The sequence below is a fragment of the Sturnira hondurensis genome, unplaced genomic scaffold, assembly GCF_014824575.4.
Source record: "Sturnira hondurensis isolate 20B ecotype Veracruz unplaced genomic scaffold, ASM1482457v3 Scaffold0009776, whole genome shotgun sequence".
NCBI lineage: Eukaryota > Metazoa > Chordata > Mammalia > Chiroptera > Phyllostomidae > Sturnira > Sturnira hondurensis.
In genome coordinates this window covers 399,294-412,894 of record NW_028082407.1, presented here as the reverse complement: position 1 = coordinate 412,894, position 13,601 = coordinate 399,294, and the positions used below count along the sequence as shown (strand labels likewise).

General features: G+C 53.3%; 1 protein-coding gene across 3 annotated transcripts in view; it reads left to right on the top strand.

The window, feature by feature from the left end:
• Nucleotides 1-493: 493 nt before the first annotated feature.
• The window catches only part of RNF130 (ring finger protein 130), a 99,462-nt gene continuing 86,354 nt past the window's right edge, over nucleotides 494-13,601 (top strand). Inside the window, exon 1 of one of the 3 annotated variants that reach the window (XM_037058026.1) lies at nucleotides 494-833. In XM_037058026.1, the coding sequence (XP_036913921.1) occupies nucleotides 587-833 (247 nt within the window). In that variant the 5' untranslated portion in view covers nucleotides 494-586. The remainder of the gene's footprint in view (nucleotides 834-13,601) is intronic. The other 2 variants (XM_037058027.1, XM_037058025.1) reach the window with 2 other exon arrangements.

The following is a 13,601-nucleotide window of genomic DNA, read 5'->3' as shown; positions in this document are numbered from 1 at the left end:
GCTCTTGAGCTGCAGGCCCCATTCCCGTCACTCCCGACGGACAAAACGGACCCCGCGATGGGCGAGGAAGGGCACCGGGCCAGCTCCGGCTCTCGTGCCAGTCAGCGGGAGCGGGCCCCACCACCGCGCAGGCGCGCGGGGAGGGGCTGCGCCCAGGCCTGCGCGCTCCCCTCGGCCTGCGGGGGCGGGGCGGCAGCGAGCGCGCGCCGGGGGTGGCCGCCGGGCGGCGGGGCTTTGTGTTCCGCGCACCTTCCTCTGAGCACTTCCCACTCCCGCGTCCTCCCGAGGCTTCCCCAACTCCGCGGGTCCGGCGCCAGGGATGGAAGAAGCCCTGAGTGAGCGGGCGCGCGCAGCCTGACCCGCCGTCCTCGCCGAGGGGCCCGCGCGCGCGTCCCCGCGGGTGGGCGGGCCGCGGACGTGAGGGCGACGAGCCGCCGCGTCGCGGCGCCGAGGGGGCCGCGCTGGTGCTCCGGCCCGCGTCGGCCGCGCGCTCGCGCTCCCGCCGCAGCGCCGGCCGCGCCCGCCCCGCCTCTCGGCGCCGGCCCGGGAGCCTGGTCCGCGACCGGCGGCGGCGGCCGGAGGGACGATGAGCGGCGCGACGCGGGCGGGCCCAGCCCGGCTCGCCACGCTCGCGCTGCTGACCTGCAGCCTGTGGCCGGTGCGGGCGGACAACGCGAGCCAGGAGTACTACACGGCGCTCATCAACGTGACGGTGCAGGAGCCCGGCCGCGGCGCCCCGCTCACGTTCCGCATCGACCGCGGGCGGTACGGGCTCGATTCGCCCAAGGCCGAGGTCCGCGGCCAGGTGCTGGCGCCGCTGCCCATCCACGGAGGTGAGTGCCGGGCGGGGGCGACCCGGGCGCGCGGTGGGCGGGGGCCCCCACCCCACGCCGCCGCCGGGCCCCCTGCGCCGGTCGGCCGTCGCCGGGGCCGAGGGCTCGGTCGTGCGCACGCAGCCCGGCCTGCTTGCGGCGGGGAAGGGGCTCCGAGCGCGGCCGGGCTCTGCTGCTCGCCCTCCGATTCGGGGAGCGTTCCTGTGCGGGCAGAAGGCTCGTTTGCTGTAGGGCACTGGACTGCGAGTTTGCAGGGATGGCTCAGACAAAGGAGGCTATGGAGGGGCGCAAAACTCAGTCGCGGGGGCTGGTCCTCGGCGGCCCGCGTTGCCGGCTGAACGCTGCATTGCATCTCAAAGGATGAGGCCCTTTCCTCGCGTAGAAACGTGCGGTTTTTCTTAAGTGGCAAGTGAGGGCGGGGGGGGGGGATGAAAGAGGAAAATGGGCATCTTCCCTGTTGCTTTTGGCTCTTGTTCTGCCCCAGTAGTTGTACTTCAGGTTGACGCCTGAAAATCTCAGGTGGAGAATCTGATAGCCAAGTCTTCAGGTCACGGAGGCTGCCCAAAGGGGAAATAGGTAAAATTTTCAAGAATGGGCTCTGAAGCCATTTAGTTTATCCTTTATTAGGCATAACCATGGGTTCTGTTTAATTACCTGGTATAAAACATGTTTGTAGAAATTACTGTTCGTGGTTTTGGGGGGGGGGTTGTTTGTTTGTTTGTTTTTGTTTTTGTTTTTTTTTTGCCCACTGCAAACTTTTTGGAGAATGTCTGTCTCCCCACCCCCAGTGTCGCCCAGAGGAAGCTAGGGGAGGGGATTTGAGCTGCTCTGCTGTTAAGGAGACCCGAAGTGGGCAGCCTCAGTGGTGGTGTTTGGTCTGTGCTCTGACACGGGAGAGCTTGCCCCTGGGAGGAGGGCTCTGTTGGCACACCACGGTGCCAGGTTGTTTTGTTCTTTGGAGGCGCACTGGCTGAGGGAAAAGGAATCACCTGAGGCTCTCAGCTTTATCCTGTCCCCAATTTAGACCAGTCTTTTAAAAGTCTTTTTTTATACCAATAATCAGGTGCTAAAGATGCATTTCTCATCTCCACTTTGTTGAAAACAGCCTTCCCCGCTTGCCCACGGAAGCAGCTTTGGTCTTTGGTTCATTCTGTAAATATTTGCTTGCCTGGTCTGTGCCAGTCACTGTGATTGGGACACACAGTATTGCCACACTGTGGCACCAACAATAGTCGCCTGTGTTCTAGTGCGGAGGAGAACCACGCGGGTCACATGGGAGGTAGGAAGAGGAAGAGAGCCTCGCTGTCCCGAAGCAAGTGCTGGCCCTGGGCAGTGTGTTGAAATCTGTGGTCCAGGGCTTGGTTCCTTGGGCCCCAGATCCATGACCATCACTTTATTCGGGGGTGTCAAACTCATTTCTACTGGGGGCCATGTCAGCCTTGCAGTTGCCTTCAAAAGGCCGAAATAATTTTAGGACTGTGTAAATGGAACTACTCCTTAACAGTTAAGGAGTTGAAATTACATTTGGCCTTTTGAGGGCAACCATGAGGCTGATGTGGCCCCTGGTGACAATGAGTTTGACACCCCTGCTTTAGAATCTGGCCTCTAAAGTGCTGAGCTACATGTTGCTTGCCTGTCACCCGAACAGAACACCCCCCCCCCCAGGACGAAAGCTTATTTAAGGTGTGTGGATTGGAGGGCCCGGGAGCCAATGTGCACTGAGGTGTGGGTGAAGGTGGCTCCTGTCACCGGGGAGGCAGCCGTGTGGGGCTCTGGGTTGGGTCGTGGTGGCAGGTAAACCATGTGCCACAAGGAAAGTAAGCAATTCGTCTGCCAAATGCAATAATGAGATATTTACTTCATAACCCTGTTGAAAGGCTTCAGTGGCTCCTGCATTTTGAAAAGAGGGATCTTGTTAATGGAAGTGAGTCTCTGAATGGGTGGGTGGGCTTCTAGGTGCTGGGGCAGGGTGTGAAGACTGAGTCTGGGGGCAGTCCCCCCGAGTTTCTCCTCATCCTCTCCTCGATGCACTGGGGGCTCATTTTGTGTTTGCACAGGAGTTTGCTCCAGATGTTCTCCTGGCGCTTGATGGGATCCTGCAGTGGTTTGGGTCTGGCATTGTGCTGAGGGGTCTGCACACAGACCGTCTCCCCATTCAGCAAGTACAAGCTGAAGCCCTACTGGGTGCCAAGCACCATCTACAAGGCAGTAGCATGAGGCAGGGGCAACAGCAGTGAACAAAACAGATAAAAATCTCCCCTTCCTGAAGCTCACATTCTGGTTGGAGGTCTTTGTAAGTCGGTTTGCCTGTAGATTGTTTCTAAACCTATGGCTTTACATGAAATCCAAGACATTTTGCAGCATTTGCAGTAGGAACTTACAAATGTATTTTTAAAACAAGAATGGTCGTAGAAATCTGTTAAAATTATGTTGAGGAAAATTACTTGTATCAATATTTCAATTAAAAAAAACGGGTTAAGATTGAAATAATGTTTGGGTGTTTCAGGTTACAATATTTTTGATTTAGTGAGTTTCACATTTTTATGCTTTTAGAGAAAATACTACATTTCTTGGCACCTTTATGCTTCTATAACATTGCACTGAAAACCCTTACCATCTTTATTGGGGACTCACTGTATATCGACACTAAACGAAGGGATGGTCCAATTGCAAAAACACAAAGCTTGAGAAATTTCCTGGCAAAACAGACAGAAAACACAGCTGTGGTCAGTGCATGTGAAATTCATGAAAAGTCATTTTAGGGCTGTCTGGTAAACAGGAACATACAGAAAAAATAGTTGTGCAGTTTTCCTAGAGCTTGAGGTAATGATGACTCACCCACCTCTCTGACTTGGGTGGTGGAGTTAGATAGAAGTCCTCTTGCTGCATTGCCATCGTCAGTTAGTCGGTTCAGGGCATGAGCGTTCCTGAGCAGGAATGTCCATTCGTCCTGTGCCTTTGCGGGGTAGATGGGCCTTTTCCTCTGAGGTGCTGCGGCATGGCAAAAGTACATTATGCAAAGTGTTACACTTAAGAAAATACTGCAGGAACAAGTGCACTTTGAAAATATCTCCCTTGTCATTAAACAGAGTGCATCTGTAGATGGAGATTCACTTGTTGGACGCTAAGGGATGGAACGTTGTAACTGGCAGAGAATTCACGTTCAGAAATGGACTTTTGCAGGAGCGCGGCTCGTGTGCCAACTGCAGTTTTTGCAAAGGGCAAGCTGAGAGGGGGAAACAATGAGATGCAGCTAGTGTCGTTTCTGCCGTGGAGCAGACGCGGTAAATGTGCGTTCTGTGCACACACACTGACTTTTTGTTTGAACCCAGAGTGGGGGTTGGGAGAGAAGAGGGCCCTGTATTGATGATGTCATTATGTATGCAGATGTGCTGGTGGGGAGGGTTTGGTATCAGCCACTTTTCGCTTTGCATCTGGATTTTCAGAATTGGATCTTACAGGGTTAGAGAACAATTTTACCAAATGGTAGACATTTTTGGTCATCTTGCTGACTGTAGCGATGCTATAAAATTTTTAAACAATAACCTTAGGTTTCTGTGTTTTGAAAGTGATCCTGTTGGATGCGTTCCTTACATCTGAACTTCATTTTTGAAATACTCATAAAGGGTGAAGGAGGTGGCTGTGGAAGTGAGACTGTGGATGAAGGGTCATGCACAGTCAGACTTCACAGTGGCAGGTGCAGGCGCTGCTGGGTGTAGGTGGAGGTTTCAAAATATTTAGAGGAAAAATAGGGCTGATCCTGGGAGCAGAGAGCCTGAGAAAAAAGAGAATTCAGAAGGAGCTGGAGAAAACCGAATTTTCACATAAATCAGATAACCAAGATGATGGAGGAGATACATGCAATAAATTATGTTACAACTTAGAGAGTGTTCTTACAGGCTGTGTTTTTCCTTTGCCCTTGGATGATCCATTCGCATATAAACATTGAATTTTTTTTAAAGTTTGACCTCCCCGTCTGTCCTCCTACCCCCTCCACACCCCCGATTTCTCTGTTTCTCTGGGTGGCGGAGCTTCTTACAAATGCTGTCTGTATTTGCTGCCTTTAATTTTCCTCCCACCATTACTCTTCACGTTGTGGATGTCTTTGCTGTGCCAGTGACTTTGCTCCAGACCTGGCCCATTCAATGGCAGGGTCCCTCAGGCCTCAGTGTGCAGGATGGGGCTGGGACCGAGGAAAAAGTTCCCGGGAATGGTACGTGGTCCTGAATTTGGGTAAAGGAGAAAAATTGCCTGCATTGAAGGGCACGGGGAGGCGGGCTTGGCTGTATGTCACAGGACAGAGCCAGTGTGCTCAGACCGACTCGCCCAGGCCAGTCCCACGTGCGGGCGGGGGTAGGGGGGCCGAGGGCGCTGATCCCCCTTCATGGAGGCCAAGCACACACCGTGGTTCGAGTTTTGTTCCGAACGTGAGCTGTAAGAGGTGAGCAACCTCTGGACTGTTGTTTTGGACGCTGTTATGAAAGGGAAGGCCTTCATTCAACGGAAGGTTAGATCAGATGAGATCCTTCCACCTCGAGCAAAGTGTGACCATGAAGTCACAGAACCAGCCTTTGAACAGACCTGCTAGAATACACGTGTGACAGAAGGGCAGTGTGTTATCAATCCAATCCCAGACACACACACACACATACACATGCATGCACGTGCCGCAGTGAACATGCACAGGTCAACACTTTCAGAATTTGTTGTGTGAGATGATCTGCATGTGCTGTGTCCAGTCTTTGTCTTTTCTGGATTTGAATTGTGACAGTCGACAGTCCCTTTGAGGCAGTCGCTGTCTCCGTGCCAAGAAGGCGCTCATCGTGCTCAGAGAGGACTCCAGCCGTGCCCGCTGCCCTGTCCACATTGGGGGGCGTGTGTGTCGTCCTCAGGGCTGGTTCTTTTAAGCGGAACCACCTTGACATATTTGCAGAGTGAAACTCAGCTTTCAGGACCATCACCATTTGTCTCCTCTTCTTTGGGGTATTTTACTCACTAGACATTCATTAATTTCCGTAAGTTGTAAGGATAGCTTTCTTGGGGGCAGTTTTGAATAAAACAAAGGGAACCCTTCAAATATGACATGAAATAGATTTAGAAATATGTAATGCATACTTCTTAGGGGCTTGTGTTTGGGTGATTGCGGTGGTGTGTGCAGAAGACGTGCTGTGTGAGCTCTGCCTGGCAGAGCTTCATCCCTTGGCTGAGGACAGCTGCCCTGTCTGGGTGGCATGAGGACGTGGGGAGGCAGAAGGTGGGGCGGCCGTCTTCGCCCTGCCAGGGGAGTCCGCTCCGCAGCAGGGCTGTGTGAACGCCAGCAGGGGTGGGGGGGCAGGCAGCCACCTGTCCCGTCAGTTTACAGGGGCTGACGGCACCCTGTGTTCGTAGGTTGGGCTACTTTCAAGCTACCGAGTTGAGTGGTTGTAATAGGAGCCCCTGTGGCTTGCACACCTGAAATAAACTTTACTGTCTGGCCCTTTAAGAAAATATTTGCCAATCCCTGTTCTAGTTTCCTGTATACCTCTGTTTTTCCCATTGAAAACTGTGTTTATGGCTGAGAATCTAATTCCTGCCTAAATGAATTGTGCCACCCTGCAAGGTCCCCAGGAAGAGGGATAGTGTCTTCCTTTCAGCCAAGCAGCTAGGGCTGCGCCCAACTCTCGCCTGACACAGGCAGGCCCCTGGGACCTGCGATGTGCATGCATCCTTGGCTCGGCCCAGAACCAACCCTGGCAGCAGGCGTTGTTGGGCAGGGGCTTGGCGGGCAGAGGTCACCGGACACCGGGGTCCCTGTTACTGTGCCCGGTCACAACTGGCATGGAGGCCAGAGAAGAATCTGTTTAGACTGGTCAGTCTAGAAAGGTTTCGTTGAAAATGTGGGATTGGAGGTTGAACTTGATTAGTTCTGCCTCCAGTTGTAATGGAGTAACAGGCACCAGGTTTGCCTCCCCCCACCCCTGCCATGAGTGACTGGAAAACCTGGCAGAGTGATGAGACTGCAGTTTCAGAAATAGGTCAGCAAACAGCACAGGACAGTGGTCTCCGAGAGAAAGGAAATAAACAGCAGAGCCCCAGCCGGGCACCTGGAGACCCTGCAAGCAGCCGTGTGGTGGGTGGGGGGAGGGGAATCCCGAAAGAATCCGGGAGTCTTCCCGAACTGCCACAGCCCAGGCAGGCAGAGATGGGGTGGAGGGAAAGTGGGGGGGAGGGCTGCACCAAGAGCGAGCTCCGGAGAACAGCCGTGGGTTCACTCAGACTGCCCTGTGTGTTTGGTGAAGGGCTGTCGTCAGGATGAGCAGGGGGTGTCTACACAAGACTGGGAGCCGTTCACGTTCTCACCGATCAGCAGCAGCGGAGAGAGACTTGCTAATGGGCCAAGTGAGAGGGGACATGGAGCGAGGCCAGGTTGGCCCTAGAGAAAAGTCGGTTCTGGACCCACCCATAGGAGCAAACCTGGAAGGGATCAGACGGATTTGGTCCAGAACAAAGCCCAACGATAATATGTAAAGGAATACAACCAAATCCAGCTCCCAGAAATGTAGAATTCAAGACAAAGTTCCAACCAAAACTTAAACAGGAAAATTTGACCCATAACAATACAAAAACCAATCAGTAGAAAGAGGTGTAGAAACGGAACCAGTGATGGGATTACAGATGTCGTTAGAACAGCTATTATAAATATGTTCAGTTTATGTAACAAGGTAAAAAAACACATGAACACGATTAGAAGAGAAATGGACACAAAATGGCCTCCCATCAGACCAGGAGCAGTGACCTCAGGCAGACCCGGAGCAGTGGCAGTGTGGGGTCTGTCCTGACGGAGAGGAGCGGGGGTGGGCCCGGAGGAGGGCACGTCTTGTGTGGTGCTCTGGGCTCACCCCGGGTCTGCCTGGGGTAGCACATCGGGGTGCACGCTGCGTGCCCGGCGCGGTGCCAAGTGTTGCACGTGGGTCATCATTTAGGCCTCTTACCTGCTGCGGGTGGTGCTAGGTCCTCATTCTGTGGAAGTAATTTAAGGTGCTTGTGTTTCTCACTTGGTGCTTTTTTTCTTTATAGCACTTAACATGATTGGAAATTGTTGACTATCTCGTTTCTATTTGTTACCGAGAGCAGAGGTTCTGACTTTCTGTCCACTCTCATATGCTGGATGCTCAGCGAGATACGTGGGGGGTAGGAAGTAGCCCCAGGTGATGGATGTTGGAGCCCCAGTCACGGGAGGTGACCCACCAGCCGCCTGGCCGCAGGGTTCTGTGGAGCCGGGACTCGAAGGGCCATGCCCTGCTCAGAGCCACGCCCTGCCCTGCTTCCCAGGCAGGTTCCGTGAGTTGTGGTGTAGCCACTAAGGGGACCGTCGCTCTGCCATCCCAGGGGACTGTCAGGAAAGCTGTGTCTTTGCTACAAAGTTAAGTGTGAAGTGATTGGGTGGGGACTGTAGTAGGTTTGTTCACCATGGGCAAGGATGTAGAAATGAAAACCATTACATTGATTGGATCGTGGAGGACATTTCCCATCGTCTTTTCTCTCTGTTTGGTAGTTTGTTCATGTTCAATATAAAACCTTTCTAGGGGTTAAGTCACACTCTGTAAATGGAACTAGTGTCTACAGATTAATTTTTTGTGAAGTTTATTCTCTACGGGACACTGGATGGACGATACTGGGAATATGTTGAAAAGGGCGTGTTTTTCCCTCATAAGAAAAGAGCTTCGAGACCAGGAACAGGCGGTCCAGTTATGAAGAAGCTGGAAGCAGGTGTGGCTTTGCACAGTAAGCGGGTCCCGGGGGCGGGGGGAGCGGAATCCTGGCCCAGGACTCGGCTTTTCTGTGATGTTCTGATGATGACACTAGCACTTTCATTGGTTTTGTTGGTTTTCAGGGTTTAAAATCAATCTGTAGTTAAAACATGGAAAACTCCTGGCTGGTGTGGCTCAGTGGACTGAGCACCAGCCTGTTAACCAAAGGGTTGCCAGTTCAATTCCCAGTCAGGGCACATGCCAGGGTTGTGGGCCAGGTTCCCAGTAGGGGGCATGTGAGAGGCAATCACACATGGATGTTTCTCTCCCTCTCTTTCTTCTTCCCTTCTCTTTTCTCTAAAAATAAATAAATAAAATCTTTTTAAAAGCATGGAAAGACTTACAGTTGCAGAATAGAGGGTAGGTGTTATCAACCTGAAGAATATACAGAGGTAAGCAGGTGACGAAAGGGCAGAGACAGGAGAAGAGACACCAGGGACTGGGGAGGACCGGCCTCTTCCTTTCGTGGGGCGAGGATGCAAGGCCTAGTCTCTGGTTGCAGAAACTGTAGAGGTTCAAGCACAGAGGAAAATAATGAAATGATAAAATCAGGAGAGCGGGAAGATGAGGGAGTGTAAGGCAGAAAAACCCTAACTGGCGGCAGCGTAAATCCATGGGTGATGCCTGACACTGACAAGTCAGGAAACAGTGGCTGTGAGCATTGTCAGGACAGATGGAGGGTGTCCATCAGAACAACTAAAAACAGAGTTGAGGTGGTTGCCCCTGTGACAGGGGCACTGGGGTGACTGGAGAGGGCGTGCTTCATCGCCCGCCACGGGGTGAACTTGTCCTTTCCCGCCTTTCCCCCACATCCCCTGCAGAGGAGTCCTGCTCCCTGTTTTTTTTTCCTTTGAAGGAGCTCCAACCCCAGTGGCCTGCCGTGGGGTGTAGGGCTCTGTGGATGCTGAGCACGGTCTCGGTCGGGAGCCCTGCTCAGTTCAGCACCCACAGACCGCAGAACCAGGAACCTCCACCTTTGGATGAACCCGTGGTGCCTTCATGCACAGGTCCAAGTCCACGGATCCTAAACCTGTTTCAGCCACCGCATTGCCTGGCTCCCTGCCTCCCGCCCCCTCTGCTGGGGAGCTGCCAGTCAGCATTCACTGAGAGGGGCCGGGTGGGGCCCTGTCCCTGGGCTCCCATCACCAGCTCCTGGCCTCTCACGTCTCTCCTCCTCCGAGGTGGACGTCAGGATTGTTCGTGATGATCACTCTTCTTTTCCTTCGCCCTGCATCATACGCACCTGGCAGAAGCTCAGCCCCTGACGCACCAGGTGCCATTCATTCATCTCCCCCAGGCTTCCTGTCTCCAAGCGGCTGAATGTTGCAGGAGGAAGTCTTCGAACCCAGCTGATGGAGGTTCGAGATCAGAAAATTTAAGCAAAAACAAGTGGGCACTTAACAACGTGCAGCAGTCCCATATTTTCTTGTAAAGAGATGGACAAGTGTCTGGACAATACTCTTCTTCCTGTCTCCTCGAGCCCCCGGCACCACTTCCTGCTCCTCTCAGTCGTGTTCTCCCCTTGAGCTCCAGACTCACACGTTCAGCTGCACCCTGGCCATGTCTGACCTTAGGGTCATGAGGGCATCTTTGATTAGCCTCAGATGGAGTTGGGTGTTCGGGGTTTGTTTTTTGTTTGTTTGGTTTTTTTTGCCTTCTACTCTGTGCTGCTGCTCCCCAGGCATCTCCATCCCAGGAAGTGACACTCCTGTTACGTAAGCAGATCCAGGCATCCTCCTTGCTGCTTTCCCTCACGGTTCACCTGCAATCTGCTGCACAGTCCACCTCCAGGACACATCACCTGTCCTCTACTGGCTCTCAGCAACAGCAGCTGTCCTCTCCGACTCTTGCTGGTCTCCCTGCTGCTTCACTTTGTGTCTGTCGATCGTTCCTCCCCACAGGAGATGGGTCATCTGGAAGCTCCACCCCGTCACCTCACTGGCTGCAAGGTCTCTCTCCTTCCTCTCCTTCCCTCAGGCCTCTGTCTCACTCTGCTGCTCACGGTGTGGGAGCTGTTCCGACCCTCCCGGGCTCCTGGTTTTCTCTACAGTCATGTACCTTCTGGCAGGCATTCCACTCCCCTTCATTCCCGCTCCCTCCCCCCAGGATTTGCTGCACTGAGGGGTTCTTACTGTTCTTTGTTCTGTGTCATGGCCACTTGAAGGGGCCGAGTGGGCGTGGGACAGGAATTATAGAATCTCAGGACCTGGTGGTCATGGGCAGCTGATCACAGGTGTAGCCCCCCTCTAAGGCCTCAGCGTTCGCATCTTATGAGCCTACAGCTCGAGTTAGAACAGACTGTGACAGCCTTACCACACTCATCTCTGGCAAACAACATGTTAGAAAGTCTGTCTTTCATTTGGGAAAGAAATGGTTCGGGTATTTGCAGACAGTCATGACTTCCCAGTCTGACCAAAGTTCTGTAGCCCTTCACTTCGTGGATGGGGTTCTTTTGGCTGTTCCCAAGGATACGGCATTGTCAGCCTCAGGATGCATTCGTCTATTCATGTCCTGCTTTGAAGGGTGAAGAGGGTGTACTAGTGCCCCACAAAACCCCTCTCCACCTGAGGCGTCAGAATGTGACTGTGTTTGCGGAGGCTCTTTGCAGAGGTGAGCAGTTGAAATGACCATCATGCCCATTTAGGGTGGGCCCTAAATCCAGTGACTGGAATCTGTCCCAGGAGAGGAGGGACACAGACACACACAGAGACACAGGCCTAGAAAGACAGAGGGACACAGATACGGGGCTTTGAGCTGCCGTGGCCAGGGAGCCCCTGGTTGCTGACACCTGCAGAAGGTGGGTGAGAATGCAGGGCCACTTCTGCCTTGGAATGTCCCAAAGGAGTCAGCCCTGCTGACCCCTGGATTCTAACTTCTGCCCCAAGTGTGTGGCCATCGTGGATACAAAGGGGAATGCGAAGTTGAGCCCGCTGCAGCAGGTCGGTTTCATCGGTGCCCAGGGAAGAGAGTGGGGCTGCGTTCCTGTCCTCTGGACACCTGCCCGCAGTGCCCAGGCTGTGCCAGCAATCTGTGCAGACCCCTATCCAGCCCACCCCATTGCAGTGTCTGGTCTTCTCATGGAGGCTGCCCTGAGCCCACGATATCACTGGGTTTGCCTGTTCCCTCAGCCATTCGAGATGCTTTTCGACTCCTGAGCTCTTGTCTGCAGCTTCCTTCTCCCAGCAGCTTCCTTCTCCCAGCAGCTTTGCCACCCACCAGCGAGCAAACAGCATCCTGCGTCCTAGTCTAAGTCAGCGGCTCTCCCTCCTCGGGGTCCCCTTGAGGCTTTGATGAGTGTTTGTGGAGCTTTCTGCTGACAAATATGTATTTACGTAGACATACACAAAACTTTCAGTACAGTTTATAAGGAGGTTCGGGTGCCTCTTGAAACCCCAAGTGGTCCACGGACCCAGAGTTGAGAGTCGCTGCTCTCCGGTGCTGATGACAGTGTGAGTCATCATGCTGCCGACAGATCCGACCGGCAGCGTGTTGCCGAATCCTCCCAGGTGCTCAGCATCATGCCTTTAATCACCACTTGGATGGGGGAGGTGCGTGCCACCCAGTTTCCTCATTCTTGTCATTGGCTTTGCCATATAATGCGTATTTGTCTTATGATGTCATAAAAGACAAAACCAAGTGCTCTGATGGAAAAAACAGATATTTTGTTTACTCTGTTCCTGATTTGCTAGCCCAGGAGCTGTGGCAAGGAAGGAATCGAAGTCAATCTTTTTGGCGTAGCTGTGGCGTGTTAGTTCTCTGTTGCTGTTGTGACTGGTCACCGCAGATGGGGTGGCTCCTGACAATGCAGAGGTGCCCTGGCTGGGCAGCTCAGTTGGTCGGAGTGTTATCCCCCCCACCAAAAGGTTGTGGGTTTGATCCTCAGTGAGGGTGTGCGTGGGACACAACTGATCAGTCTCTCTCTCTCTGTCCTCCTGTCTCCCTTCTTCTCTCCCCAAAATTCATAAACATATCCTTGGGTGAGCTTTTTTTTTTTAAGTGAGAAGCCCAGCAGGGGTCTCACAGTGCTAAAGTCAGGACATTGGCAAGACTGCGCCTATTCTGGCGGCTCCGAGAGAGAGAGTCCACGTCCTTGCCCTCTGCAGCTGTTAGACGCTGCCTGCGCTCCTTGGCTCGCGGCCACTTCTCTGTCTTCCAGACCAGCGTCAAGGCATCTCCAGGGCCCTCTCTAACTCAGCTTTCACCGCTCCGATCCTCACTTAGCAGCTGGGCCTCACCCACCCGGTCCCAGGTCAGAGAGAGAGAGGAACACTGATGGGCTGCCTTCTGTGTGCGCCCCTGCCAGGGTCAAACCCACAAGCCAGGCGTGTGCCCCGACTGGGGAGCAAGCAGCCTTCCTCCACGCTCTCAGTGTATGAGACACACTCCAACCAGCTGAGCCAGTATTTTTTTTAGGATTTTTATATTTTGTTTTTAGAGCAGAAGGGAGGGAGAGAAATATTGATGTGAGAGTGAAACATCCATTGGTTGACTCTTGCACACTCCCAGCTGGGGACCAGGTCCCCACACCCAGGCATGTGCCCTGACTGGGAATGGAATGGTGCTCCATCTGCTGAGCCACAGCAGCCAGGGCGGTAATCTCTTTATTTTAAAGTCACCTTTTTGGTGCAGCAGGAACGGACCTGGAGAACATTGTGCTAAGTAAATTAAGTCAGTCAAAGAAAGGCAAATACCAGACACTCTCACTTATATGTGGAATCTAATGAACAAAATAAACTCGCAAACAAAATAGAAACAGACTCACAGAGAACAGACTAACAGTTGTCAGAGGAGAGGGGAGGAGGGCTGGGTGAAAAAGATGAAGGGTGAAGCAAAAAATAAAGTCAACCACGAGTACCCCTAACTCTTTGCCATGTAGCTGACGCTCCCAGCCCCAGGATGAGCGTGAGGACGTGGGGGGCATTACTGTGCCTCCCAGCGCAGTGGGCCTGTGCCAGCACCCTGCAGTCACAGCTGTCTC